The sequence below is a fragment of the Oncorhynchus masou genome, chromosome 17, assembly GCF_036934945.1.
Source record: "Oncorhynchus masou masou isolate Uvic2021 chromosome 17, UVic_Omas_1.1, whole genome shotgun sequence".
Lineage (NCBI taxonomy): Eukaryota > Metazoa > Chordata > Actinopteri > Salmoniformes > Salmonidae > Oncorhynchus > Oncorhynchus masou.
Window position 1 is genome coordinate 24,448,449 of NC_088228.1, and position 27,409 is coordinate 24,475,857.

General features: G+C 43.8%; 1 protein-coding gene across 1 annotated transcript in view; it reads left to right on the plus strand.

Moving 5' to 3' along the window:
• The window catches only part of LOC135558747 (contactin-associated protein-like 2), an 81,829-nt gene that overhangs the window by 30,036 nt on the left and 24,384 nt on the right, over positions 1 to 27,409 (plus strand). The window contains exons 11-17 of the mRNA XM_064992833.1: positions 1,347 to 1,453; positions 1,709 to 1,828; positions 2,212 to 2,327; positions 2,670 to 2,754; positions 5,400 to 5,556; positions 5,752 to 5,879; positions 5,965 to 6,135. Coding sequence (XP_064848905.1) covers positions 1,347 to 1,453; positions 1,709 to 1,828; positions 2,212 to 2,327; positions 2,670 to 2,754; positions 5,400 to 5,556; positions 5,752 to 5,879; positions 5,965 to 6,135 — 884 coding nt within the window. The remainder of the gene's footprint in view (positions 1 to 1,346; positions 1,454 to 1,708; positions 1,829 to 2,211; positions 2,328 to 2,669; positions 2,755 to 5,399; positions 5,557 to 5,751; positions 5,880 to 5,964; positions 6,136 to 27,409) is intronic.

The following is a 27,409-nucleotide window of genomic DNA, read 5'->3' on the forward strand; positions in this document are numbered from 1 at the left end:
CCTTCTGCCTGCCCCTGGACACAGCTACCTGCTTCCTCCTGTGGTCCTTTACTAATAAACACCTGTTGCACCCTGTGCTTGCAACCAGCACTCTGTCCCCCATCGTACTCATTACACCTGGTGTCATGACTTCTGCCAAAGTCGATGCCTCTCCTTGTTCGGGCGGTGCTCAGCGGTCGATGTCACCGGTCTTCTAGCCATCGCCAATCCATTTTTCATTTTCCATTTGTCTTGTCTTGTTTTCCCACACACGTGGTTCTTATTTCCCTCATTATGTGTTGTGTATTTAACCCTCTGTTTTCCTCATGTCTTTGTGTGGTATTGTTTATTCTGTTTCATGTATTGCGTACATTAGTCTGTTGCACTGGGTTATGTTAACCCGTATTGATATTTCGCGTTCACTTTACCGTGTGCTTTTGGTTCGCCAAAATAAAAGGCTCCGTTGGCTACACCATATCTGCTCTCCTGCACCTGACTCCTTTACAACTATTTACGCATACCTGACACCTGGCCTCCACAATCACCCGACCTCAACCCAGTTGAAATTGTTTGGGATGAGTTGGACCGCAGAGTGAAGAATCAAGAATATAAAAAATATTTTGATTTGTTTAACACTTTTTTGGATACTTCGTGATTCCATATGTGTCATTTCCTAGTTTTGATGTGTTCACTATTATTCAACAATGTGGAAAAAAGTAAAAAAAAAACATTGAATGAGTAGGTGTGTCCAAACTTTTGAATGGTACTGTACATGGAAAAAAAGGTCACAAACCTCCTCACAGCTCTGTGGGTTGGCTGATTACTGTCACGACACAGAGACACCACAGTGATATTTAACCCCAGTTGTCTCTCTAAGGTCAGCGTATTTCAATTAGATGGCACTTCTTCGCCATGTGAATATGATTTGAAGAAGTACCAAATGTATGCAGCCTCAAGTTATTTTGTTTTTAAGGGTAGATGATATTTGCAGGATGCACATTACGAAAGTTATTATCCCTACAATCTTTTCTGTCCCATCTGTACAGATGTAGGATCTTAATTTGATCACTCTGTTGCAGGAGAATGTGTATTTGAGGTTTAAAAAGGCTTCTGATGTTTGTCATTTCTTTTTTGAAATTTCATACTTAATTTTCCCTTATGAAAAATGTATCAACCCGTACAAAATTGTTCATTAATTATAATCCACATAAGAATTCACATTTCCTGTTGCTGCAGGATTATTTTCCTGCTGTAGCAGACTGGCTCAAATTATGATCCCACATCTGTAGTTTCACAAATGTCAAAGTAGTTCAATTATCGGTCACTTCTGCTACTTCATCATGTGATCTACCCCCTCCCCCCCCCAGATGTGTCCCTAACCACTGTGAACATGGAGGCCGCTGCACTCAGACCTGGGACAGTTTCAGGTGCTCCTGCAATGGGACAGGCTACACTGGGGCTACATGCCATACCTGTAAGTATCCTCCTCCTCAGCCTATCAAGACATCTTCATACAGTATATGGACATCTTCATCTATGATCTCTCATTATTCATACCCTCAGGGACCCATCTGAAACATCAGTTACATTTTTGCACATTCACCTCACTGACATTAAAAACACATGGGGAAACTCCTGGATTTATAATGATGAATAAGTAATTCTGCTGTAATGTAAACTCCATAATACATGTTGTTTCCTCTATCGCGTGTGTATTCCTCTTCTCCAGCCGTGTATGAACAGTCCTGTGAGGAATACAAACATCTTGGTAAAACATCTGGCACGTACTGGATCGACCCTGATGGGAGTGGTCCCGTAGGCCCCTTCAAAGTCAACTGCAACATGACTGGTAAGAGTACAGTACCTCCCAAGCCTACCAAACAGAAAATCCACTTAACCATTATGGCATCAGATGATTTTGTCCCATCCGAGCAGGCAAATCTGGTTGAAATTATATCATTATAACCAGAATACAACAAAATCTGGTGTTTGGTTGTAATTTGGGGTGGCAGGTAACCTAGACGTTAGAGAGGCGGGCCAGCAACCGGAGGACTTCAATTTTCTGTGGACTGCAAGGAAAATGGATCAATAAAGTATTGTTCTTCTTCTGGTTGTAGTAACGTCATGGCAACCAGTTTTGACCACTGGGATAGCTGACCTACATTTTGTTCCTCTACTGTAAATATTGGTCACGCTGACTGGTTTTTGATGGTGTTGTTGACTGTGTTGCAGAGGACAAGGTGTGGACTACAGTGAGAAACAACCTGTCTCCCCAGACCTCAGTGAGTGGCTCAGACTTGGAGAGGAAGGCTTTGCTGCAGCTCAACTACAACATGTCCACAGAGCAGGTGACCTTACTACCTTATGACCCTATGACATCATCACCCATTCATGATGGAACCAGCTCAATGGAAAAGAAACATGGATTTTATGGGCAGGTTTAACGGACACAACGTCTATTTTTGGACTGAGAACCATGCTCAATGGAGAAACTCCATGGTTATTTTTTTTTGTGTCGAGAAACCAGCCCTATGTGTATTTTAAATGTTACTGTCGAAGGCACTAGCAAGCTACATTGTTTATTAAAGATGTTCTCTCAGTGTATTTTCACTCAGCTCTGCTACGATCCTCAATTACTAAATGTTATGCATTCTGCTTTGCTCAAGCCCTGTTTTCTCTCCCTGTGACAGGTGACAGCCATCACGAGCAGTGCAGAGTACTGTGAACAGCATGTAGCCTACGCCTGTCGAATGTCTCGACTGCTCAATAACCCAGGTAAAGTGGACTTTGTGTGTTTTTTGGTGTTTGTATGTGTTTTTGTGTGCTCATATGTATATCTGAGAAAAGGATCTGTTTCTAAAGGGAAATACTATTATTTCCAACAAAGACACACTAATTTATGCATTTGCAGAAATAATATGCCAAGAATATGCCGTCTTCTCTTTTCCCTTCCCAGTGTTTGTTTTTGATGAATGTTCATTTAAGTGTTGTCAGATTGTATAGCAGATGGTTATTAGCATTTGGGCGACAAATCTAGAATATTCTTATCTATTTTATTTGGCAAGTGTTTCACAAGATGAGAAGGCAAGCAGGCGTACATTAGATAGCGTCACAGTAGTTGTCATCCCTTGTCATTACTCACCGAAGAGTGCCAAGCGCTTATTGCAGGAGGAATACTATCTGTGGCAACTGGAACTGTTTCATTCCCTCAAGCCAACTACAGGAAATATTACAACTGAAATGCCATGACAGCCACAGAAACCCAAAGGCTCTTCAGTGTCTTCCAACAATCTAGTGTTGTTTTGTTTGCTGTTTTTTTTAAACCTTGGTTTCATCTCATCTGGTGCTATCAACTGACAGCCGTTCCCCCTGAGGGTCTATAGAGTTCTGAGCCTGAGGTTATCAGAAGCATGACATAATTTTCTGGAATTTTTCAAGCTGTTTAAAGGCACAATCAACTTAGTGTATGTAAACTTCTGACCCACTGGAATTGCGATACCGTGAACTGTATGACCAGCATAACAAGTTTTCATCAAATCCTTTGGATGTGTTAGGATCTGAGACAATGGTCGGACTGACTGGAGATGTTGACAGATAAAACCCACACATCATTCGTGTTCTGGTGAGCTCTGTACACCTCGCCGCTCGACAGCTGTTTGCATGGTGAAAGGGAGCGTGTTGGTTGGCAGCATCAGTGCGCTGAAAGAGATGAGGAGTCACACATTCCTGGTCAGAAGACTGCCTGGCCGTACTATTTCTCCCTCATTTAGTAGTCTTATTGTGTTGGCCCCAGTGGTGCCCATTCAACCAGTATTGAGGAATAGAAGCCTACTCTACCTGACATTATCCCCTTGCTGGTGTGCCTCTCCCCTCTCACTCAACGGGGGGACGCTTGGCCTCCAGGCCCTCAGCCTAGTGGTTAGAGCGTTGGACTACTAACCGGAAGGTTGCAAGTTCAAACCCCCAAGCTGACAAGGTACAAATCTGTCGTTCTGCCCCTGAACAGGCAGTTAACCCACTGTTCCTAGGCTGTCATTGAAAATAAGAATTTGTTCTTAACTGACTTGCCTAGTTAAATAAAGGTCAAATAAAAATAAATATCCAGGGAGTCCACACTGCTCCCCCCAATCTCGCTCCACTCTCTCTATCCAGCCTCCTCTCTCCATCCAACCCTGTGTGTGTGTGTGTGTGTGTGTGTGTGTGTGTGTGTGTGAGTGTGTGTGGAACATTGGTACCTCGCAGGAAACAACCAGTGTAACAGCCTTTGTTCTTTCCCTGGAGCCTCACCACCTCACTATGTGTCCCCCTGGCTATTACTGAAACAATTTTGGGAGATATCTAGGAAGGCGTGTGTGATGAACAGACCACCCCAGCTGCTATAAACCGCAGACGCATTATCCTTCCAATATTATTTCCCCATTGATGTAAACACTGCATAAATGTTTCACCGTCCCCTTTGATAATGTACTACAAACCTATTATTATTTTTCATTCAATTATTATTTGTCATTCACTGGAGGGCAATTTTTGCCAGGTGCTGCTGATAAGTAACAATGACAAGATGGAAAGTGCCTAATCGTTTGGCTGTAATTAAATAACACTTTCTTGTCTTTTGAAAATTACTGTAAACATTGTTTTTTTAAATTTTGAATGTTTTCCCACTGCTTATTGTTATGGCAGACATGACCATTGTCTGATTATTCAGAAAAATACGAAAATATTTCAAACGCATAATTCACATTGTAAACAGCAAAACACAAGAGTGCTTTTAAAAGTTTCCAGAGATGATGCAGGAGTCAGGACACAACACAAGGATGGTGGAGATGTTGAAGAAGAACAAACGCCCTGGGGAGTGTTTGCCTTGATAAATGATCTTGTTTGTCCATCTATAGAACAGACATTTCCACTTGATGTGATTCCTCACACCAGTTATTTTCCCATTCCCTAGAGCGAGTCATTTTTTATTACCTGGAGTGCTGAATAAGACTATCTGTCTGTGCTGCTGTTGGTGCGGGGGTGAAACGGGGTGAATAGCTGATTAATAGACCACATAGCTTCTCTCAATCAATAAAAAGTAAAGTGTCAAACGGAGTGAGGGAAACGGATCATCTGGTAACGCTTGTACTGTACACAAGGATCTACACATACTGTAGGCTTGTACATAGACGTTATATGGCGTCTGACATATTCATACAATATGCATCAATAGACCCATCTCAACTTCAATGCTATTTGCCATGAAAGATTGACATCAACAAAGGTAGCATTGTGTTATTTGTATGCCAGTAGAAGAGTAAATGAAACAGCTTAGACTATGGTCATTTGTTTACATATACACAAATAATGTAGCATCATGCTTATGTATTGAGTATTTTGTTGTTTTGGTATATTCTGTGCTGATTCATGCTGTTATTTTGCAGCTGGGTCCCCATTCACATGGTGGGTTGGCAGGGCCAATGAGAGGCATTATTACTGGGGTGGTTCAGGACCAGGGATCCAGAAGTGTGCATGTGGAATCGAGAGGAACTGCACCGACCCCAAGTACTACTGCAACTGTGACGCTGACCAAACGCGGTGGTGAGTGACTCCACTCTGAACAACACTAGAGATGAAATGCTACCGTATGGAAATGTAAGCTAGATCTAGTTATTCTGAAATGTATCAAGTAATACATTGTAATATTTTCTTTGTGCTACAATCTTACTGTTGTGCCTTTTGTAGTGAAAATTCTACTCTGTATTTCATATAGTTTTGTAATGTGTTTTTTTTTAGGAGAGAGGACGCTGGTCTCCTGGTGTATAAAGACCATCTGCCTGTGAGTCAGGTGGTAGTTGGTGACACTAACCGTGCTGGCTCTGAGGCTAAGCTGACTGTGGGTCCACTGCGTTGTCAAGGAGATGGTGAGTTTGTTATCATTTCCACAACTTAGAATGCTAATCAGTAATGTACACAGGCAGTTATTCTTGTTTCCTGTCTGTTTCCCAGGTAACTACTGGAACGCAGCATCCTTCAACACGCCTGCATCATACCTGCACTTCCCTACCTTCCAAGGGGAGACCAGTGCTGACATCTCTTTCTATTTCAAGACTTCCTCCTCTTATGGCGTCTTTCTGGAGAACCTTGGCAATGCTGACTTCATCCGCCTGGAGCTAAAAGGTGAGTGTACTACTACTCAGTAACAGGTCGATATACACTACCTGTAGACCTGTATTATGGATGTGTGTGCAGTTCAGTATCAAAGCTCTACCTCCACATCTGCAAAAAAACCTACCATTACAATATATAATGTATAGATGCAGTATAAATTCAGTGGTTTGGACAGTGTTAGTGAGGCTTATTCACAGTAGATATCGACCTAGACATTCCACTAAGACTTTCCTCTAAGTCAAAAAGGATCATGTCTATCTTGCAGCCACAAAACAAGAATCTCTTGTTCCTACTAAAAAACAAACCACCAGCCACTAAGCAAGTGTCACGTGTCATGTTCCATGAGAGCTACTGTAAAACAACATTCAATTCTTAATAAATCTCCAGGGTCAGCTCTTGGGGACTGTAACAAGATGGTAGATTGAATTTTGGGGCACCAGTGTGTGTGTACTGTAGAGTCGGAGAACATGTTAGAAGACCAACCCTAGGGCTCTCCATAAAGGCTGCCATTGATCTCATTGATTGCAGGCCGTACTTCTTTCATTTTGTCATCAGATATTAAACTTTAGCGCTTTAGAAATGGCTGGAAGTCAGTATTAACTTAAAGTTCACCAGCACAGTGGGATCCCTGTTTGGAAATGGTATTGTTAGATCAAATTGGTTTCCAGTGACATTTAAGCATGATTTTTGAGCTGGTGGGGAGCAGTTTCCTTCCGCTGGGAAAGATCAATGGTCAGAAATATCTTTGAGCTGCTTCCATCGCCTCAGGCCCCATTTGTTATTGTTTCTGACCCTTTTTCTCTGGCAGATTTCAAGCTTTACTGACGCCATTTTTTTGGTGCAATGAGTTGACAGTATTTGAGCAGTATTATTACAGTGATTCAGTTGCTCTGAAGAAACAGTGTCTTTCGTTAGAGACACAGACAGAAAATATTCTGTAAAAAACATTTCATATTTAATAGTTTCCCCCCATTTTAATATTCACAAGGTACAGTATTAGTCTGCCAAGAGAAATGGATTTACTAAGCCCCTTGTAAGCTGTTGTATTTTAAATACTTTTTCACTCAAAACTCTAGAGTACCGTTATGCATTAGAATTTCTCTTTAGAGCTTGGCAATGGCAGTTGTTTTAATGAGACTTGGCCCCCCTCCAAAATTATTCTCTGAGCTTCAGGAGGTTCTCTGCCAGTCCTGCAGGCCGAGCATCTGCTCTGAACAGGTGGATCTATGATTGACAGGGCTCCCCTATGTCATCTCCACAGCTTCAGTACATGCTCTGAATGGAGAACAAATGTAATCAGACAGCTCCCTTCAATATAGATCTATTGAGTCGGTTGGGAAATCAAATCAAAGAATGATTCTCCCAATGAAAGGTGGTCCAGGGTGAGACCCCTGGTTAGTGGAAAGCGCTCAATTACAATCCCTGTGAAATCTCATTACTCGATGGTAACCTGGATCTCTGTGATTGATGTGGATTAAACAATCAGAAAGGATGTTGAGTGATTACAGACAGGTTGTCGGTATGTGACGTTTGTCTCGGTGGAATTGGACCCAACAGGGGGTATGATGACACTTGTCAGCAGTGTTTCAATGAAGTAAATGACGATTGACAGAGGGGAAAATGAGCAAACTGTGCCGCTGTGAAGAGGAGATCTATCTCACTATTGGAGTATTTGTCTGCCTTACGCATTTCTAGGTGTCATGGTCTGATAGGTACTTGTCAAAAACCCATCTAGAAAATTTTACATTTTTCAGAGCTATAAATGCAATATTGTCAGTCTTTCATGTTTCAAATCATCATGATACCAGCAACAATATTTCAAGGCCTCCGACATTTCAAAGTGTAAATTGAATGCCAGCTTACTTCACATTCATTGAAAAGTCAATACTGTTATGTAAGCAGACCACGGTTATTATAGTAAACAAAAACTGAAACTAAAAATGAAAACCAATAATAATAACCAATATAGTAAACCGAAATCAAATACTGTAATGGACAAACCTGTTTGAAAAACTGAAACTATGCTGAAACTATTATCTTTGACTCCAAAACTAACTAAAATAAAATAAAACCATCATGAAATATGTTTCGTTTTATACTGACCAAAAATATGAACACAACATGTAAAGCAGGGGTGTCAAAGTCAAATGGACGGAGGGCCAAATAAAAAATTTAGCTACAAGCCGAGGGCCGGACTGTTCGAATGTTCATTGAAAAATTTTTAAATGACGCATATAGTCTAGTGAACCTAATTGAACCTACTGAAAACCTAACAAATATATTCCAATATGATCAGATAAATAAAGCAATATTTTCTTATGGCTCTGTCAGTAATCTTTAATTTTCAACAGACACAAAAGACAAATTTCCTTTATATAAAAATCCCCATAACATGAACATTAAATGAAAGAAACCGGTATTCAAGGCACCATCAGTAGCCTATATTTTCTATTTTAGCAAAAGTGGGCTAAATTTACTTCAAAGAAAAAAACAATAATAGCAATTTTCTATCATCCACTCAACTGAAATATTTTTAAAATATAATTGGATTGAAATACAATAAAATAAAGTGCAAAAAACTGGCCTTGACAGCAGCCTGGCCTTGTGATTTGGCTTTTTTGAACAGAGCCTGTCGAGATTTGAGGCCTCGTTTTAATTCCTCTGCCTTTTGTAGCCTTTGTTCCATGTCCATATTCTTGTTTTTGTCCGCGTGTTTCGTTTCATAATGTCGTCTCAGATTATACTCTTTCAGTACCGCCACACTTTCTCCACACAGAAGACACACAGGTTTTCCAGCTACCTCCGTGAACATATACTCCGACTCCCACCTTGTTTGAAACCCCGGTTCTCAGTGTCCACCTTCCGTTTTGCCATTTTTGATGGGTATCTGAAAGTTAATTTTACTGTGATGCTGACGACTGCTGTGCCAATAAATATTGAAATGAAGCAGCCTACTGCTCGGTGCGTCACCGTTGCATTGTGGGAAATGTAGTATTGGTGCGTGTAAAAGATCTGCGGGCTGCCGGCTTGCTGCGGTCTGCGGGCCGGTTCTAATAATAAATCAAGATCATCCCAGGGGCCGTAAAAAACCTTCTCGCGGGCCGGATGTGGCCCGCGGGCCTTGACTCTGACATATGTGATGTAAAGTGTTGGTCCCGTGTTTCATGAGATTAAATAAAAGATCCCAGAAATGTTCCATACGCACAAAAAGCTTATTTCTCTGTGCAGAAATGAGTTTATATCCCTGTTAGTGAGCATTCTCATTTACCAAGATAATCCATCCACCTAATAGGTGTGGCATATCAAGAATCTGATTAAATAGCATGGTCATTAGACAGGTGCACCTTGTGCTGTGGACAATAAAAGGCCACTCTAGAATTTGCAGTTTTGTCACACAACAAAATACAACAATGCAACAGATGTCTCAAGTTTGTCTCAACTTTTTAGGGTTCGTGCAATTGGCATGCTGACTGCAGGAATGTCCACCAGAGCTGTTGCCAGATAATTTAAATATTAATTTTGTTACCATATGCCACCTCCAACATCGTTTAGACAATTTGGCAGTACGTCCCAACCAGCCTCACAACTGCAGACCACATGTAACCACGCCAGCCCAGGACCTCCAAATCTGGCTTCTTCACCTGCGGGATCATCTCAGACCAGCAACACAGACAGCTGATGAAACTGTGGGCTTGCACAACTGAAGAATTTTTGCAGAATCTGTCAGAAACCGTCTCAGGGAAGCTCATCTGCATGCTCATCGTCTTCACCAAGGTCTTGACCTGACTGCAGTTAGGCGTTGTAACAGACTTTGGTGGGCAAATGCTCACCTTCGTTGGCCACAGGTACGCTGTTCTCTTCACAGATGAATCCTGGTTTCAACTGTACCGGGCAGATGGCAGACAGCGTGTATGGCATCGTGTGGGCGAGCAGTTTGCTGATGTCAACATTGTAAACAGAGTGTCCCATGGTGGCGAGGGGTTTTTGGTGTGGGCAGGCATAAGCTATGGACAACGAACACAATTTAATTTTATCGATGGCAATTTGAATGCACAGAAATACCGTGACGAGATCATAAGGTCCATTGTCGTGCCATTCATCCGCTGCTATCACCTCGTGTTTCAGCATGATAGTGCATGGCCCCATATCGCAATAATATGTACACAATTCCTGGAAGCTGAAAATGTCCCAGTTCTTCCATTGCCTGCATACTCAAACATGTCACCCATTGAGCATGTTTGGGATGCTCTGGATCTATGCGTGCGACAGCGTGTTCCAGTTCCCGACAATATCTAGCAACTTGGCACAGCCATTTAAAAGAAGTGGGGACAACATTCCACAGGCCACAATCAACAGCCTCTATGTGAAGGATATGTGTCACGCTGCATTCAATTCTCTGGAAAAAGCTCTAGTGGACATTTCTGCAGTCAGCATGCAAATTGCACACTCCCTCGAAACTTGAGACATCTGTGCTGCCGTACCAAGCAAAAAGGCAGTAACTGCTCATTTGGTCAAAAATGAGTTAATGTGTAACAAGTGCACTGAGAGTCGGGGAGTGAGTGTTTTATTAAATAAACAAAACAATAAACACGAAACACAACGCACCAACATGAAACAGAGTCAATAACACCTGAGGAAAGAACCAAGTGGAGTGACAGATATAGGGAAGATAATCAAGGAGGTGATGGATTCCAGGTGAGTGTCATGAGGCACTGGTGCTCTTGATGATGGTGACAGGTGTGCGGGAGATCAGGAGCCTGATGACCGAGAGCCCAGAGAGGGAGTATACGTGGCTGTACCCCCTCCCTGACGTGCAGCTCCAGCCGCAGGATGCCAACAAAGGGGACGAACCCGGGGATCAAGAGTGGACCAGTCACCCCTGCTGAAGCGCGGGAACCTGTCGAGCCGGCTGGGGCGCGGGAACGTGTCGAGCCGACTGGGGCGCGGGAACCTGTCGATAGGGCTGGGGCGCGGGAATCTGACAAACCGGCTGATGCATGAGAGCCTGGCGAGCCGGCGGAGGCATGAAATCCCGACGAGCCGGCTAGCCTGGCGATCTAGCAGAGGCATGAGAGCCTGTGCGGCTCCCGGACCGAAGTCATTTACACTGACACACAAAAGAAAAAAACACTCCCTGATGCTTCCCATAGGTGAGGTGATAATCTGTAATGATGGGGTGATGAGTCGGAAGCAGGTGCAGCATTTTAATAAAACAACAATACCAAGAACATGACACTAACATAAGGCAGACCGCCGATACACAAGAACAATACCAACTGGAGAGTGACATTTAAAGGTGAGGAAATTATGAAGGTGTGCATAATGATTCACAGGTACGCGTAATGATGAGTGCCAGGTGTGCGGAATGATGAATCCTAGGACCGGTGGTTAGTAACCTTAAATACCTGTTTAATCATGTGGACAAGTATCCTGCCTCTATTGCATTGTGTTTTAGAGAGAATTGGGGTCATGTTAGCAGTAACTGCATAATGTAACTGTGAAACCAAGGTAAATAAAAGCAATTTTTCTCAGTTCCATGCTATGAGCAGTTATTGAATTTTTGCTTGCTAGGGCAGTGTGGCATTGTGTTGTGTGACAAAACTGTCCCCAGTACAAGGTGCACCTGTGTAATGATCATGCTGTATAATCAGCTTCTTGATATGCCACACCTGTCAGGTGGATGGATTATCTTGGCAAAGGAGAAATGCTCACTAACAGGGTTGTAAACAAATTTGTGCACAAAATGTAAGAGAAAAAAGTGTTTTATTATTATGGAAAATGTATATTTGATTTCAGCTCATGAAACATGGGACCAAAACTTTACATGTTGCGTTTATATTTTTGTTCAGTATAAAATATAGTCATCGCATAACTATTCACCCCCTTTGTTTAGGCAAGCCTAAATTAGTTCAGAAGTCAAATTTGGCTTAAGAAATCACATAAGTTACTCACTCTGTGTCAAATAATAGGGGTTGACATGATTTTTGATTGACCACCTTTCCTCTGTCTCCCATATATACATCTGTAAGGTCCCCGAGTTAAGTATTGAATTTCAAGCACAGATTCAATAAAGACCAGGGAGCTTTTTGAAAGCCTCAAAGAAGGGCAGTGATTGGTAGATGGGTAACAATAACAAATGAGACATTGAATATATCTTTAACCATGGTCAAGTTAATAATTGTGTTTTGGATGATGTATTAAAACACCCAGACACATCAAAGATGCAGTCATCCTTCTGAACTTCTGCTTTACACCAGACACTAATACCCTGACTACATCACTCACTTTGCAAAATAAATTTAGAAATCTATGTTATTCAATTATTGCACACACATTGCTTCAACGAGCGTCTGCATTGCCAAGGGCTAAAATAGAAGTCCTTTCTATTTCTGATGCAGATCGCGCTGCAAGTCCTGCCTCTCCCATCTCCCCATTGGTTTATAGAAGCAAGTTCCCACATGCCATCTCCTAATTGGTTATACCCACATGGGTGATTGAAAGACGAACTGTGTTGCCAGTTGTCGTGGTAATACTATGAATGTTTAAATGCTAATCACAATATAATTTCAAAGATGAAAATGCCTGGAAGGAGGAGATGACTAGAAACGATTCGGTTGACCGTTTTATTTGTGGATTAATTGTCGGAGTAGAGGACCTTGTGCATTTTGGTTAAAAAAAAGACCAACCTAATGTTTATATCCCAGCAACAGCAAGCTAGCTAAATAGGACAAATTAGCTAGCAAGTGCAAGCTAACTAGCTAAATCGTCATAAATGTTTAATGCTTTTCAACCTGTCCCCAAATTAATGTCATTGGTTCAGAGTTGGTTTTGATATTTTAACCTGCGTGTCGTGATCGCGTTTGGTGTAGGGGGACAAAATAAATGTATGCACGATTGCGCACGCACACAGTCGGTTTGGGTTCCGTGAAAGAGAGAGAAGAGAGAGAAGAGAGAAGTTCAGGACAATAACAGAGATGGCCGCCTCGCTTCGCGTTCCTAGGAAACTGCAGGATATTTTACATTGTTACCCCAGGTAATCTTAGGTTTTATTACATACAGTAGGGAGGAACTATTGGATATAAGAGCAACATCAACTCACCAACATTACGACCAGGAATACGACTTTCCCAAAGCGGATCCTCTGTTTGGCCTACCACCCAGGACAATGGATCGGATCCCAGCCGGTGACCCAAAACAACGACGCCGTAGAAGAAGGGGCAGACGGAGCGGTGTTCTGGTCAGGCTCCTTAGACAGGCACATTGCGCACCGCTCCCAAGCATACTACTCGCCAATGTCCAGTCTATGTAAACTGGAAACCACATATCCTGAGGCTGCATTTATTGTAGCCAGCAATTTTAACATGGCTAATCTGAAAACAAGGCTCCCCAAATTCTATCAGCATATCGATTGTGCTACCAGGGCTGGTAAAACCCTAGACCACTGTTATTCTAACTTCCGCGATGCATTTAAGGACCTCCCCCGCCCTCCCGTCGGAAAAGCTGACCACGACTCCATTTTGTTGCTCCCTGCCTATAGAGAGAAACTAAAACAGGAAGCTCCCGTGCTCAGGTCTGTTCAACGATGGTCTGACCATTCGGATTCCACGCTTCAAGATTACTTCGATCACGTGGACTTGGATATGTTCCGCTTTGCGGCCAACAACAAAATTGACGAATACGCTGATTCGGTGTGTGAGTTTATTAACAAGTGCATCGGTGATGTTGTACCCACAGCGTCTATTAAACATTCGCCAACCAGAAACAGTGGATTGATGGCGGAATTCGCGCAAAACTGAAAGTGCGAACCACTGCTTTAAATCAGGGCAAGGTGACTGGAAACATGACCGAATACAAACAGTGTAGTTATTCCCTCCGCAAGGCAATCAAACAAGCTAAGCGTCAGTACAGAGACAAAGTGGAGTCGCAATTCAATGGCTCAGACACGAGAGGAATGTTGCAGGGTCTACAGTCAATCACGGACTACAAAAGAAAAACCAGCACCATCGCGGATCACGATGCCTTGCTCCCAGACAGACTAAACAACTTTTTTGCTCGCTGTGAGGACAGTACAGTGCCACTAACACGGCCCACTACCAAAACCTGCTGGCTCTCCTTCACTGTAGCCAACGTGAGTAAAACATTTAAACGTGTTAACCCTCGCAAGGCTGCAGGCCCAGACGGCATCCCCGGCCACGTCCACAGAGCATGCGCAGACCAGCTGGCTGGTGTGTTTACGGACATATTCAATCAATCCTTATCCCAGTCTGCTGTCCCCACATGCTTCAAGAGGGCCACCATTGTTCCAGTTCCCAAGAAAGCTAAGGTAACTGAGCTAAATGACTACCACCCTGTAGCACTCACTTCCGTCATCATGAAGTGCTTTGAGAGACTAGTGAAGGACCATATCACCTCCACCCTACCTGACACCCTAAACCCACTCCAATTTGCTTACCCCCCCAATAGGTCCACAGACGACGCAATCGCCATTACACTTCACATTGCCCTAACCCATCTGGACAAGAGGAATACCTATGTAAGAATGCTGTTCATCGATTACAGCTCAGCATTTAACACCATAGTACCCTCCAAACTCGTCATTAAACTCGAGACCCTGGGTCTCGACCCCGCCCTGTGCAACTGGGTCCTGGACTTCCTGACGGGCCGCCCCAGGTGGTGAGGGTAGGTAACAACATCTCCACCCCGCTGATCCTCAACACTGGGTCCCCAACAAGGGTGCGTTCTCAGCCCTCTCCTGTACTCCCTGTTCACCCACGACTGCGTGGCCATGCACGCCTCCAACTCAATCATCAAGTTTGCAGATGACACTACAGTGGTAGGCTTGATTACCAGCAACAACGAGAAGGCCTACAGGGAGGAGGTGAGGGCCCTCGGAGTGTGGTGTCATGAAAATAACCTCACACTCAATGTCGACAAAACAAAGGAGATGATCGTGGACTTCCGGAAACAGCAGAGGGAGCAGCCCCCTATCTACATTGACGGGACAGTAGTGGAGAGGGTGGAGAGTTTTAAGTTCCTCGGCGTACACATCACGGACAAACTGAAATGGTTCACCCACACAGACAGCGTGGTGAAGAAGGCGCAGCAGCGCCTCTTCAACCTCAGGAGACTGAAGAAATTTGGCTTGTCACCAAAAACACTCACAAACTTTTACAGATGCACAATCGAGAGCATCCTGTCGGGCTGTATCACCGCCTGGTATGGCAGCTGCTCCGCCCATAACCGGAAGGCTCTCCAGAGGGTAGTGAGGTCTGCACAACACATAACTGGGTGCAAACTACCTGCCCTCCAGGACACCTACACCACCCGATGTCACAGGAAGGCCAAAAAATATAATCAAGGACAACAACCACCCCAGCCACTGCCTGTTCACCCCGCTATCATCCAGAAGGCGAGGCCAGTGCAGGTGCATCAAAGCGGGGACCGAGAGACTGAAAAACATCTTCTATCTCAAGGCCATCAGACTGATAAACAGCCATCACTAACATTGAGTGGCTGCTGCCAACATACTGACTCAACTCCAGCCACTTTAATAATGGAAAAATTGATGTAATCAATTTATCACTAGCCACTTTATATTATATAATGTTTTCTTACCCTACATTACTCATTTCATTTGTATATACTGTATGCTATACCATCTACTGCATCTTACCATCTGGATGTAATTAAATGTATCGCTAGCCACTTTAAACAATTCCACTTTATTTAATGTTCTCATACCCTACATTACTCATCTCATATGTATATACTGTACGCTATACCATCTACTGCATCTTGCCATCTTGATATAATGTATCACTAGCCACTTTAAACAATGCCACTTCATATAATGTTTTCATACCTACATTACTTATCTCATATGTATATACTGTACTCTATACCATCTACTGCATCTTGCCTATGCCGTTCGACCATCACTCATTTATATATTTTTATGTACATATTCGTATTCATTCCTTTACTCTTATGTGTATAAGGTAGTTTTTGTGAAATTGTTAGGTTATATTACTTGGTAGATATTACTGCATGGTCGGAACTAGAAGCACAAGCATTTCGCTACACTTGCATTAACACCTGCTAACCATGTGTATGTGACAAATAGATTTGATTTGATTTGGAAACAAAGCTAAATCTACACTGGAGTTGCTTACCAAGAAGACAGAGAATGCTCCCGAGTGGCCAAGTTACAGTTTTGACTTCAATCTGCTTTAAAATCTATGGCAGGACTTGAAAATTGCTGTCTAGCCATGACCCTTAACACCTTGACAGAGCTTGACATTTTTTGAAAATAATAATGGACAATACAGGTATCTAAAGCTCATAAGAAACTTACCCAAGACTCACAGCTGTAATTGCTGCCAAAGGTGTTTCTAGCATGTATTTAATCAAGGTCTTCCACTTTGACATCAGAATATTTTGTGTAGATCATTGACAAAAAATGACAATTAAATACATTTTAATCCCACTATGTAACATAATAAAATGTGAAGAAATTCAAGAGGGGTGTAGACTTTGTATAGGCACTTAACGAAATGACAACAAAAATAAATGACCACAAACATACATTATTGGTCATGTAGAAACATACTGACCTGACGAGAGCATTGCAACCAACATCCAAAACTTAACCTGTACTGGGTCGTTCCACAAAAGCAGTCCTTTTGCATCCCTTCAATATGTTAAGTAGAAATTGCGCACCAATATTTAATTTTAAAAGCCTGTTTATATTAAATTAATTGCCCTTTAACATAGACCACATGGATAATGTCACGTCCTGACCGTAGTTCCTTTTTTATGTCTCTTTTTTAGTGTGGTCAGTGTGTGAGTTGGGGTGGGCATTTGATGTTTTTGTTCTATGTTTTGTATTTCTGCTTATGGTTCCCAATCAGAGGCAGCTGTCAATCGTTGTCTCTGAGTACCATACTGTTAGAGGAATTCTAAATTCCTATATGTTTTGTAGCCAAAACCAAATTCACACTTGTCTATTTCATAATAAGTTGTAAGTTTATCATTTTAGCATGTAATAGTTCGAGACCAGTCTTAAAAGTCAGGTAACAGAGTTTAATTCAAGAGAGTACTAAACTAAAATACAAAGAACATTACATTTTAAAGGGAAGATAAAAATGACGTCATCAGTTTCTCACACTCTCTCCGATCCACACAATAGCGCAGTGTCTTCAGGTCTGGAGATTGTGTTCTACTCCCCTCATAAAGCAAACATTCCAATCTGTCTAAAAGAGGCCCTCCTTCTCCCTTAAACCAGCAATGTACAGACAATTAATTTGTTTTACCTACATTTTCGGTCCTAGTTTAACCAAAAATCCATACATTTCATACCATAACATAATAGTATTAAAACTTAATGGTTCTGATAATAATGTATACATAATTAATCATGTCAACTATAATTTCCTCCAACAAATCCTCCCTTTGATTAAATATTATACATTCAATCGACATCTAGTTTTATCAAACATAAAAAAATGAAAATATGAATAAACTTATAACTAACCTTATTATAAAGGTTTATCAGATTTATCATACGAATAGACTTATAATTAACCTTATTATAAAGGTTTATCAGACTCTTCACCCATCATTAATCAAATCTAACCTTAAACCAAATGTTTTTAACCCTACATCAGAATCTTAATTCTACTTATCAGGATTTTCCATTCATCTTCGTGAAAAAACAATCTATACATTGAAACAAGAAAACATCTAAATTTCCTAAACATCAAATATGGTTTCCTCGCGAGTGAAAGGATCCGGATTCTTCTATTACGTCCAAGCCATGTATTTTGTATTCCACTGGTCAGAGCTTAGGATTGGTCCATTTATCTCCATCTGAAGTGTCATCGATTTCTCCAGAGTCCTGGAAATAATAACTTTCATACACGCAATCAACCACGTCCGTACAAAACTAACACAGTCACACAGGTGAATGTAGCCCATAACACAGTGATCATAACATTTTTCCATTTTCCAAACGTACTATCAAACCCAATTAGTCAAGGAAGTATCCACCCCAGAGTTTTCTGCCAAACCGTGAGCCAGGGTGGTCAAACCAGCTGAGGCTTCGGGCACTGATTCGTCCGGAGCTGTGTTATTTGGCATGTAAGCACAAACATGGTCCCGATAATCACGCATACTTCTCCCTTTTCAGCCATTAACATATCTAATGCAATTCTATTCTGCCAAGCCATCCAGCTGGTTGCTTCAGTCTGTTCTGCAAAACCTTTAATAGCATCCCTGGTATACTTGTTAAAGCGCTGTTGATTATCATAAATATAATTAATCCAGTCCACGTTCTTATTGAGAGTAGACCCCCCCCCCCCCCGGAAATGCTTAACTCTAATCCTGCTAGGATCTGATTTCTTGCTTTGACTCATCTGGCACCCCCCTTGGAACCCCACTGTTATCAAAGTATACTTAGTCAATAAGAGACCCGGACGGAAAAGCTCTTTTCTCCCATTTGGCTATACTTCATGTCTTGGTGTTGAATGAGTGTGAAAGGCATTACAATGGAGCATAATCCTGTCCAATCTGTCGGTAAAACCTTGCCCTGACATCATTTCCCAAGAGTACTGTACCGGGCCAAACGGTAATAATCTCCTCCGGTCACTGTGAAGGGAGGAACCTGGGGATTTAAATAGTGCAAATCAATACAACTGTCATTACCTGGCATTCCCGCTTTCGTGAACAGCTTTACCATACCGGCCTAAACTCCTCTACCCAGAACCGTACTAGGGTGTCGACCAAGAACTGGTCATATCCATCATACCACAACCCTAGATTCTCCTTCATTACTGTTTAGAGGGTTAGGCGTATCTTTATGCAATGCATCCCTCTCTCCGGATTACAATCAAAAACTCTCACCTTCACTATACTCCACCTCCTTCCATACTCGGTGAGTGGATTCATATAGCCCTCTCTCTCCAAATGAGCTATGACCTGTGTCCACGATCAATATGGGAACCTGCACCGATATATGCCATAATGGCTCAGAGTCCTAGACTGCCATGTAGTTAGAGACTCCATTTTGGTCTACATAAAACTCCATTGAGAGATCCTTCCCAACGTCTACTCTAACTTCCTGTCTACCCAGATCTAGGGATCTCTTATGCTTATTTTGGAACAAAATCCTCATCGTCTAAACCATGGGTCAAATTACCACTCTCCGCATACTGAAGTAGGACGTGCTGTATCAGGAATATGTCACCCACGATAAGATAGCTCAGACGAACAGCTTCCATGTGAAGCCCCACCCTCTCCCCAAGAACACATCACTTAGCAAGAGCCAGACACATCTTCACTTCTATGAACAATAATAGTGAGGAAAGGACAGGTAAGGTATTTTTCATTCGAGAGATGGCCCCCAGAATTCTGTTAATTCCAGTTCTCCTCTCGAACTCCATTATTGTTCAACAGTGTCAAGGTGTCTTACCCTCCCGCAGTGCGATATGAATCCGGGTAGTTCTTTCTGCTAACTGTCACCAGAAGTCCTTGGTATGGTCCCCCCAACAGGCCTCAGGGACTGGATTGAGTGACTTCACCTGTAATTCACCTGTAGTGCATAAAATCTTGGACATACAGGTTTGGTTAACAAACAGTTTCTCATTTGTTCTATCTGATTATATCTTTCCCATATACATTTTTGTATTTTATTTTTTATTATCAGTTAATTATCCCGTAGGTCACATCCTATCCTAGAACACAATTTACCCATCCCCCTTTGTTACCTGGCTCTCCCCAGGTAACAACCTTACCTACTCTTAAACAATGACTTAGGTAAGATTAGTAAATTATCCTTATGTCTGACATCATCATGTAGGAGTCCCTTTTAATTTTCCACATGTCCAATTCTCCCTTGGGCGTCCATTCATGTCAATCCTGTAACAATACTCTGTCAAGTTTCTTATCTACTTTAAGAACTATCTGTGCTACTTATATATTTTCTTAAATATATTTACCAATTTAAACCGTAACCCATTTCTCTCATATCTCTCAAATACCACTAAGCTTCTAACTGTTTGACTTTATCTAAAATCATTGATTTTAGAAAAAACATGTCTATGAGTGGCTTTTCTCTAAAGTCCTTACATTTCCTTAATCAATCTATCTTAATCCTAACAATAATCCTAAATCATCACAGATGTCCTATATTCCTGTTAAATTTAATACTATTTAAAAACTTCTAATAATCAAACAAAGCCAAAACAAATGCTAACCATATCAAAATCCTTCCTACACTAACAAGCCCTTTCCTTCAGGGACCCTCAGTATTCTATCTGACAATAACATGAATTTAATATGTGTTGCAAAGTGTGGAATACCTTATCTACAGTAATTTATCACCCCTAAAAACTGTAACTTATTTTTCTATGTAATTCCCTTCCCTATTGGCTTAATCTATCTCCTATCCAAACCTCAATGTATCTTATCTTCCCCTATTTATTCTCAATGATAAATATAATTTTATTTTCTCTGTTACAATACCAAATCATTAATAGCCCATTCAAAAACTTCACAGCTAATGTTGTAAAACAGAATCCTGAACCACTTTCTCATTTGCGGTTCAAACAATAATTCTAACCCCCCAACCAAAACTCCATTATAATGAATTTACCTTAAAACTAGTAACTCAATATGACCATATTCATTATACAAATGACTCTCCCCTGAGGCTGATCAGACTCCCCTGAGGCTCAAAAGATAGTCACAATAAGATCAATAGGTCATAAAATCTAAAAATTCACTTGTATAATTAAAACTCATAAACTAAAAACTCATAAAGTTCCATATGTGAGCGTGCCTCTTTAAAATACCTTTGCACTAAAATAAATAGTCCTAAAAAATGTTTTATGTGTATTTATTTGCAAACCTTAATGATTAATCAAAACTTCCAGTCCTTTTCCAATTTGGTCGTTTATGGCCTCATTCTCCCCAAGATTATAATCCCAGGAAACATCTAAAATTGAGACACCTAAACAGCAATTTTCCCAGTAGAACACAACACGCCTAACTAGCATTCACTATGCTACTTCGATTCAGAAACTCAAAAGTGAACTATAAACCTAAACCTAATGATAATTCCCCTGTTACGAATCCCTTTTGGCCCGACAGTCTAGGGGGAATGGTAATGAGACTCGTAACATAACTCATGCAAATTATTATTGTGACAAAGGAAAAGTGTGAATGAAATAAGCACGACAACTGAAATCTACCGTCAAACTCTAGGTTTATTTATAAACACACGGTAATGGGGGGAGCAGGAAAAGGGGCTGGGCTGGACCCAAGGAAAGAAACAATAAGTATTCAAAAACACCCCTAAGCTAGACTAGCCTACTTTAACAACAGCTAACTAACTAACCAAAAATACAGTGGGTGGTCCGCCCAGTTCTAACTAGTGTATTTAACAAAGTTCACCTACGGGTAGTGTATGCCCATGGGCGACTTGTCTTGGTTACCCCCTTTTCCACCAGCAATCAAACACAAACACCATAATCAAAAACAATACTCACAGGTGATGACAAAGTGCTATGAGGTGCTTAAACAAAAGAGAGGTTTACGACACAAAGCGAGAGTGAAACACAGAGACCTACAGACATGGCATTTACAGAGAGATTGAGCTGAGCTGAGCTGGGCTGAGCTGGGCTCCAGAACAAACAAATGATGGGGTTTTTAAACCATGGGGAAGGAACTGTGATAGGTCAGGAAATAGGAGGAGGTGTGTCTTCTGATTGATTGATTGGGGAGTGATGATTTTCACCTGTGAGGGGAGAAGGAGAGAAAAGAAACACACACACAGGATACACACACACACACAGGATAACTGTATCCGTAACACTCCCACCCTTAAAAGAGCAACCCTAGGGGTTGCGACTACAGTATTTCAATTAATACTCCCAACAAAGCAACAACCTTGCAAAACATGCAGAAATCATTTTCACACACGAGACAAAGCATCTGCCAACACATTATCAGAACCCTTTTTGTGGCGGATCTCCAAATTATAATTTTGTACAATCAGCGCCCAACGCATAAGGCGCTGGTTCTGGTTGTACATTCGGTGGAGAAAAACTAAGGCGTTATGGTCAGTATATACAATCACGGGTAGGGCACTGGAACCAATATATACTTCAAAGTATTGCAGAGCCTGTTATGAACTTGAGTGAAGACCCAAAAGCGGTTTTAACAGAAAACAGAGTTCTTTAATGAAAATACAGGAATGGCATAAATCCTCTTCCAACGTTGTCAGCGGAACAAAAGAACGTTAGTATAGTGCAGGATGCTCCAGCCAGGCAGACTCCGACAGGACAGGACAAGGTGGAAGCAAACGAGACGACAGCTTGCTTCTGGCATCAAAAAACACAAATAAGAATCAGACACTGAAAGTAGCAGGAACAGAGAAAGAAATAGAGACCTAATCAGAGGGGGAAGAGAGAACAGGTGGGGAAGAGTGAAAGAGCTAGTTAGGGCAGATGTAGAACAGCTGAGGAATGAGAGACAGAGAAGGTAACCTAAAAAGACCAGCAGAGAGAGAGAATGAAGAGAAAGGACAGGAACAGACATAACAAGACATGACAGTACCCCCCCACTCACCGAGCGCCTCCTGGCGCACTCGAGGAGGAAACCTGGCGGCAACGGAGGAAATCATCGATCAGCGAACGGTCCAGCACGTCCCGAGAGGGAACCCAACTCCTCTCCTCAGGACCGTACCCCTCCCAATCAACTAGGTACTGATGACCACGGCCCCGAGGGCGCATGTCCAAAATCTTACGAACCCTGTAGATGGGTGCGCCCTCGACAAGGATGGGGGGGGAGGGACGAGCGGGGGCGCGAAGAACGGGCTTAACACAGGAGACATGGAAGACCGGGTGAACGCGACGAAGATAGCGCGGGAGAAGAAGTCGCACTGCGACAGGATTAATGACCTGGGAAATACGGAACGGACCAATGAACCGCGGGGCCAACTTGCGAGAAGCTGTCTTAAGGGGAAGGTTCTGAGTGGAGAGCCATACTCTCTGACCGCAACAATATCTAGGACTCTTGGTCCTACGCTTGTCGCGGCCCTCACAGTCTGCGCCCTATTACGGCAAAGTGCCGACCTGACCCCCTTCCAGGTGCGCTCGCAACGCTGGACAAAAGCCTGAGCGGAGGGGACGCAGGACTCGGCGAGCTGAGATGAGAACAGCGGAGGCTGGTACCCGAGGCTACACTGAAAAGGGGATAGACCGGTAGCAGACGAGGGAAGCGAGTTGTGGGCGTACTCTGCCCAGGGGAGCTGTTCTGACCAAGACGCAGGGTTACGAAAAGAAAGACTGCGTAAAATGCGACCAACAGTCTGATTGGCCCGTTCGGCTTGACCGTTAGACTGGGGATGAAAGCCGGACGAGAGACTGACGGAAGCCCCAATTAAACGGCAAAACTCCCTCCAAAATTGAGACGTGAACTGCGGACCTCTGTCGGAAACGACGTCAGACGGAAGGCCATGAATTCGGAAAACATTCTCGATAATGATCTGAGCCGTCTCCTTAGCAGAAGGGAGCTTATCGAGAGGAATGAAATGAGCCGCCTTAGAGAATCTATCGACAACCGTAAGAATAACTGTCCTCCCCGCTGATGAAGGCAGTCCGGTGACAAAATCTAAAGCGATGTGAGACCACGGTCGAGAGGGAATGGGAAGCGGTCTGAGACGGCCGGCAGGAGGAGAGTTCCCAGATTTAGTCTGCGCGCAGACCGAACAAGCGGCGACAAATCGACGCGCGTCACGTTCCCGAGTGGGCCACCAGAAACGCTGGCGAATGGAAGCGAGCGTACCCCGAACGCCGGGGTGGCCGGCTAACTTGGCAGAGTGGGCCCACTGAAGAACGGCCGGACGAGTAGGAACGGGAACGAACAGAAGGTTCCTAGGACAAGCTCGCGGCGACGGAGTGTGAGCGAGTGCTTGCTTTACCTGCCTCTCAATTCCCCAGACAGTCAACCCGACAACACGCCCCTCAGGGAGAATCCCATCGGGGTCGGTGGAGACCTCAGAAGAACTGAAGAGACGAGATAAAGCATCAGGTTTGGTGTTTTTTGAGCCCGGACGATAAGAAATAACAAACTCGAAACGAGCGAAAAACAGAGCCCAACGAGCCTGACGCGCATTAAGTCGTTTGGCTGAACGGATGTACTCAAGGTTCCTATGGTCAGTCCAAACGACAAAAGGAACGGTCGCCCCCTCCAACCACTGTCGCCATTCGCCTAGGGCTAAGCGGATGGCGAGCAGTTCGCGATTACCAACATCATAGTTACGTTCTGACGGCGATAAGCGATGAGAGAAAAACGCGCAAGGATGGACCTTGCCGTCAGAGAGAGAGCGCTGAGAAAGAATGGCTCCCACGCCCACCTCTGACGCGTCAACCTCAACAACAAACTGTCTAGAGATGTCAGGTGTAACAAGAATAGGTGCGGATGTAAAACGATTCTTAAGAAGATCAAAAGCTCCCTGGGCGGAAACGGACCACTTAAAGCACGTCTTAACAGAAGTAAGGGCTGTGAGAGGAGCTGCCACCTGACCGAAATTACGGATGAAACGACGGTAGAAATTAGCGAAGCCCAGAAAGCGCTGCAGCTCGACGCGTGACTTAGGAACGGGCCAATCAATGACAGCCTGGACCTTAGCGGGATCCATCTTAATGCCCTCAGCGGAAATAACGGAACCGAGAAAAGGGACAGAGGCGGCATGAAAAGTGCACTTCTCAGCCTTCACATAAAGACAGTTCTCCAAAAGGCGCTGGAGGACGCGTCGCACGTGCTGAACATGAATCGAGAGAGACGGTGAAAAAATCAGGATATCGTCCATGTAAACGAAAACAAAAATGTTCAGCATGTCTCTCAGGACGTCGTTAACTAGTGCCTGAAAGACAGCTGGAGCGTTAACGAGGCCGAAAGGAAGAACCCGGTATTCAAAGTGCCCTAACGGAGTGTTAAACGCCGTCTTCCACTCGTCCCCCTCCCTGATGCGCACGAGATGGTAGGCGTTACGAAGGTCCAATTTGGTGAAAAACCTGGCTCCCTGCAGGATCTCGAAGGCTGAAGACATAAGAGGAAGCGGATAACGATTCTTAACAGTTATGTCATTCAGCCCTCGATAATCCACGCATGGGCGCAGGGACCCGTCCTTCTTCTGAACAAAAAAAAACCCAGCTCCGGCGGGGGAGGAGGAGGAGACTATGGTACCGGCGTCGAGCGAAACCGACAAATAATCCTCGAGAGCCTTACGTTCGGGAGCCGACAGAGAGTATAATCTACCCCGGGGGAGTAGTTCCCGGAAGGAGATCAATACTACAGTCATACGACCGGTGTGGAGGGAGAGAAGTGGCCTTGGAACGACTGAACACCGTGCGCAGATCGTGATACTCCTCCGGCACCCCTGTCAAATCGCCAGGCTCCTCCTGTGAAGAAGAGACAGAGGAAACAGGAGGGATAGCAGACATTAAACAGGTTACATGACAAGAAACATTCCAGGATAGGATAGTATTACTAGACCAATTAATAGAAGGGTTATGGCGTACTAGCCAGGGATGACCCAAAACAACAGGTGTAAAAGGTGAACGAAAAATTAAAAAAGAAATGGTTTCGCTATGATTACCAGAGACAGTGAGGGTTAAAGGCAGCGTCTCACGCTGAATCTTGGGGAGAGAACTACCATCTAAAGCGAACAAGGCCCTGGGCTCCCTAACTGTCTGAGAGGAATGTCATGTTCCCGAGCCCAGGTCTCGTCCATAAAACAGCCCTCCGCCCCAGAGTCTATCAAGGCACTGCAGGAAGCAGATGAACCGGGCCAGCGGAGATGGACCGGAAAGGTAGTGCGTGATCCAGAAGGAGAGGCCTGAGTAGTAGCGCTCACCAGTAGCCCTCCTCTTACTGATGAGCTCTGGCCTTTTACTGGACATGAGGTGACAAAATGACCAGCGGAGCCGCAGTAGAGACAGAGGCGATTGGTGATTCTCCGTTCCCTCTCCTTGGCCGAGACGCGAATACCCCCCAGCTGCATAGGCTCAGCATCCGAGCCGGCGGAGGAGGGTGGCAGTGATGCGGCAGGTGGCAGTGATGTGGAGAGGGGAGCAACGGAGAACGTGAGCTCCTTTCCACGAGCTCGGCGACGAAGATCAAACCGTCGCTCTATGCGAATAGCGAGAGCTATTAAGGAGTCCAGACTGGAAGGAACCTCCCGGGAGAGGATCTCATCCTTAACCTCGACGTGGAGACCCTCCAGAAAACGAGCGAGCAAAGCCGGCTCGTTCCAGTCACTAGAGGCAGCGAGAGTGCGAAACTCAATAGAATAATCCGTTATGGATCTATTCCCCTGACATAGGGAAGACAGGGCCCTGGAAGCCTCCTCGCCAAAAACAGAACGGTCAAAAACCCGTATCATCTCCTCCTTAAAGTCCTGATACTGGTTAATACACTCAGCCCTCGCCTCCCAGACTGCCGTGCCCCACTCACGCGCCCGTCCGGTAAGGAGAGAAATGACGTAGGCGATGCGGGCTGCGCTCCTGGAGTAAGTGTTGGGCTGGAGAGAGAACACCACATCACACTGAGTGAGGAATGAGCGGCACTCAGTGGGCTCCCCAGAGTAACACGGCGGGTTGTTGATCCTGGGCTCCGGCGACTCGGAAACCCTGGAAGTGGGCGGTGGATCGAGGTGGAGTTGGTGAACCCGTCTTGTGAGGTCGGAGACTTGGACGGCCAGGGTCTCAACGGCATGTTGAGCAGCAGACAATTCCTCCTCGTGTCTGCCTAGCATCGCTCCCTGGATCTCGACGGCGGAGTGAAAAGGGTCCGGAGCCGCTGGGTCCATTCTTGGTCTGATTCTTCTGTTATGAACTTGAGTGAAGACCCAAAAGCGGTTTTAACAGAAAACAGAGTTCTTTAATGAAAATACAGGAATGGCATAAATCCTCTTCCAACGTTGTCAGCGGAACAAAAGAACGTTAGTATAGTGCAGGATGCTCCAGCCAGGCAGACTCCGACAGGACAGGACAAGGTGGAAGCAAACGAGACGACAGCTTGCTTCTGGCATCAAAAAACACAAATAAGAATCAGACACTGAAAGTAGCAGGAACAGAGAAAGAAATAGAGACCTAATCAGAGGGGGAAGAGAGAACAGGTGGGGAAGAGTGAAAGAGCTAGTTAGGGCAGATGTAGAACAGCTGAGGAATGAGAGACAGAGAAGGTAACCTAAAAAGACCAGCAGAGAGAGAGAATGAAG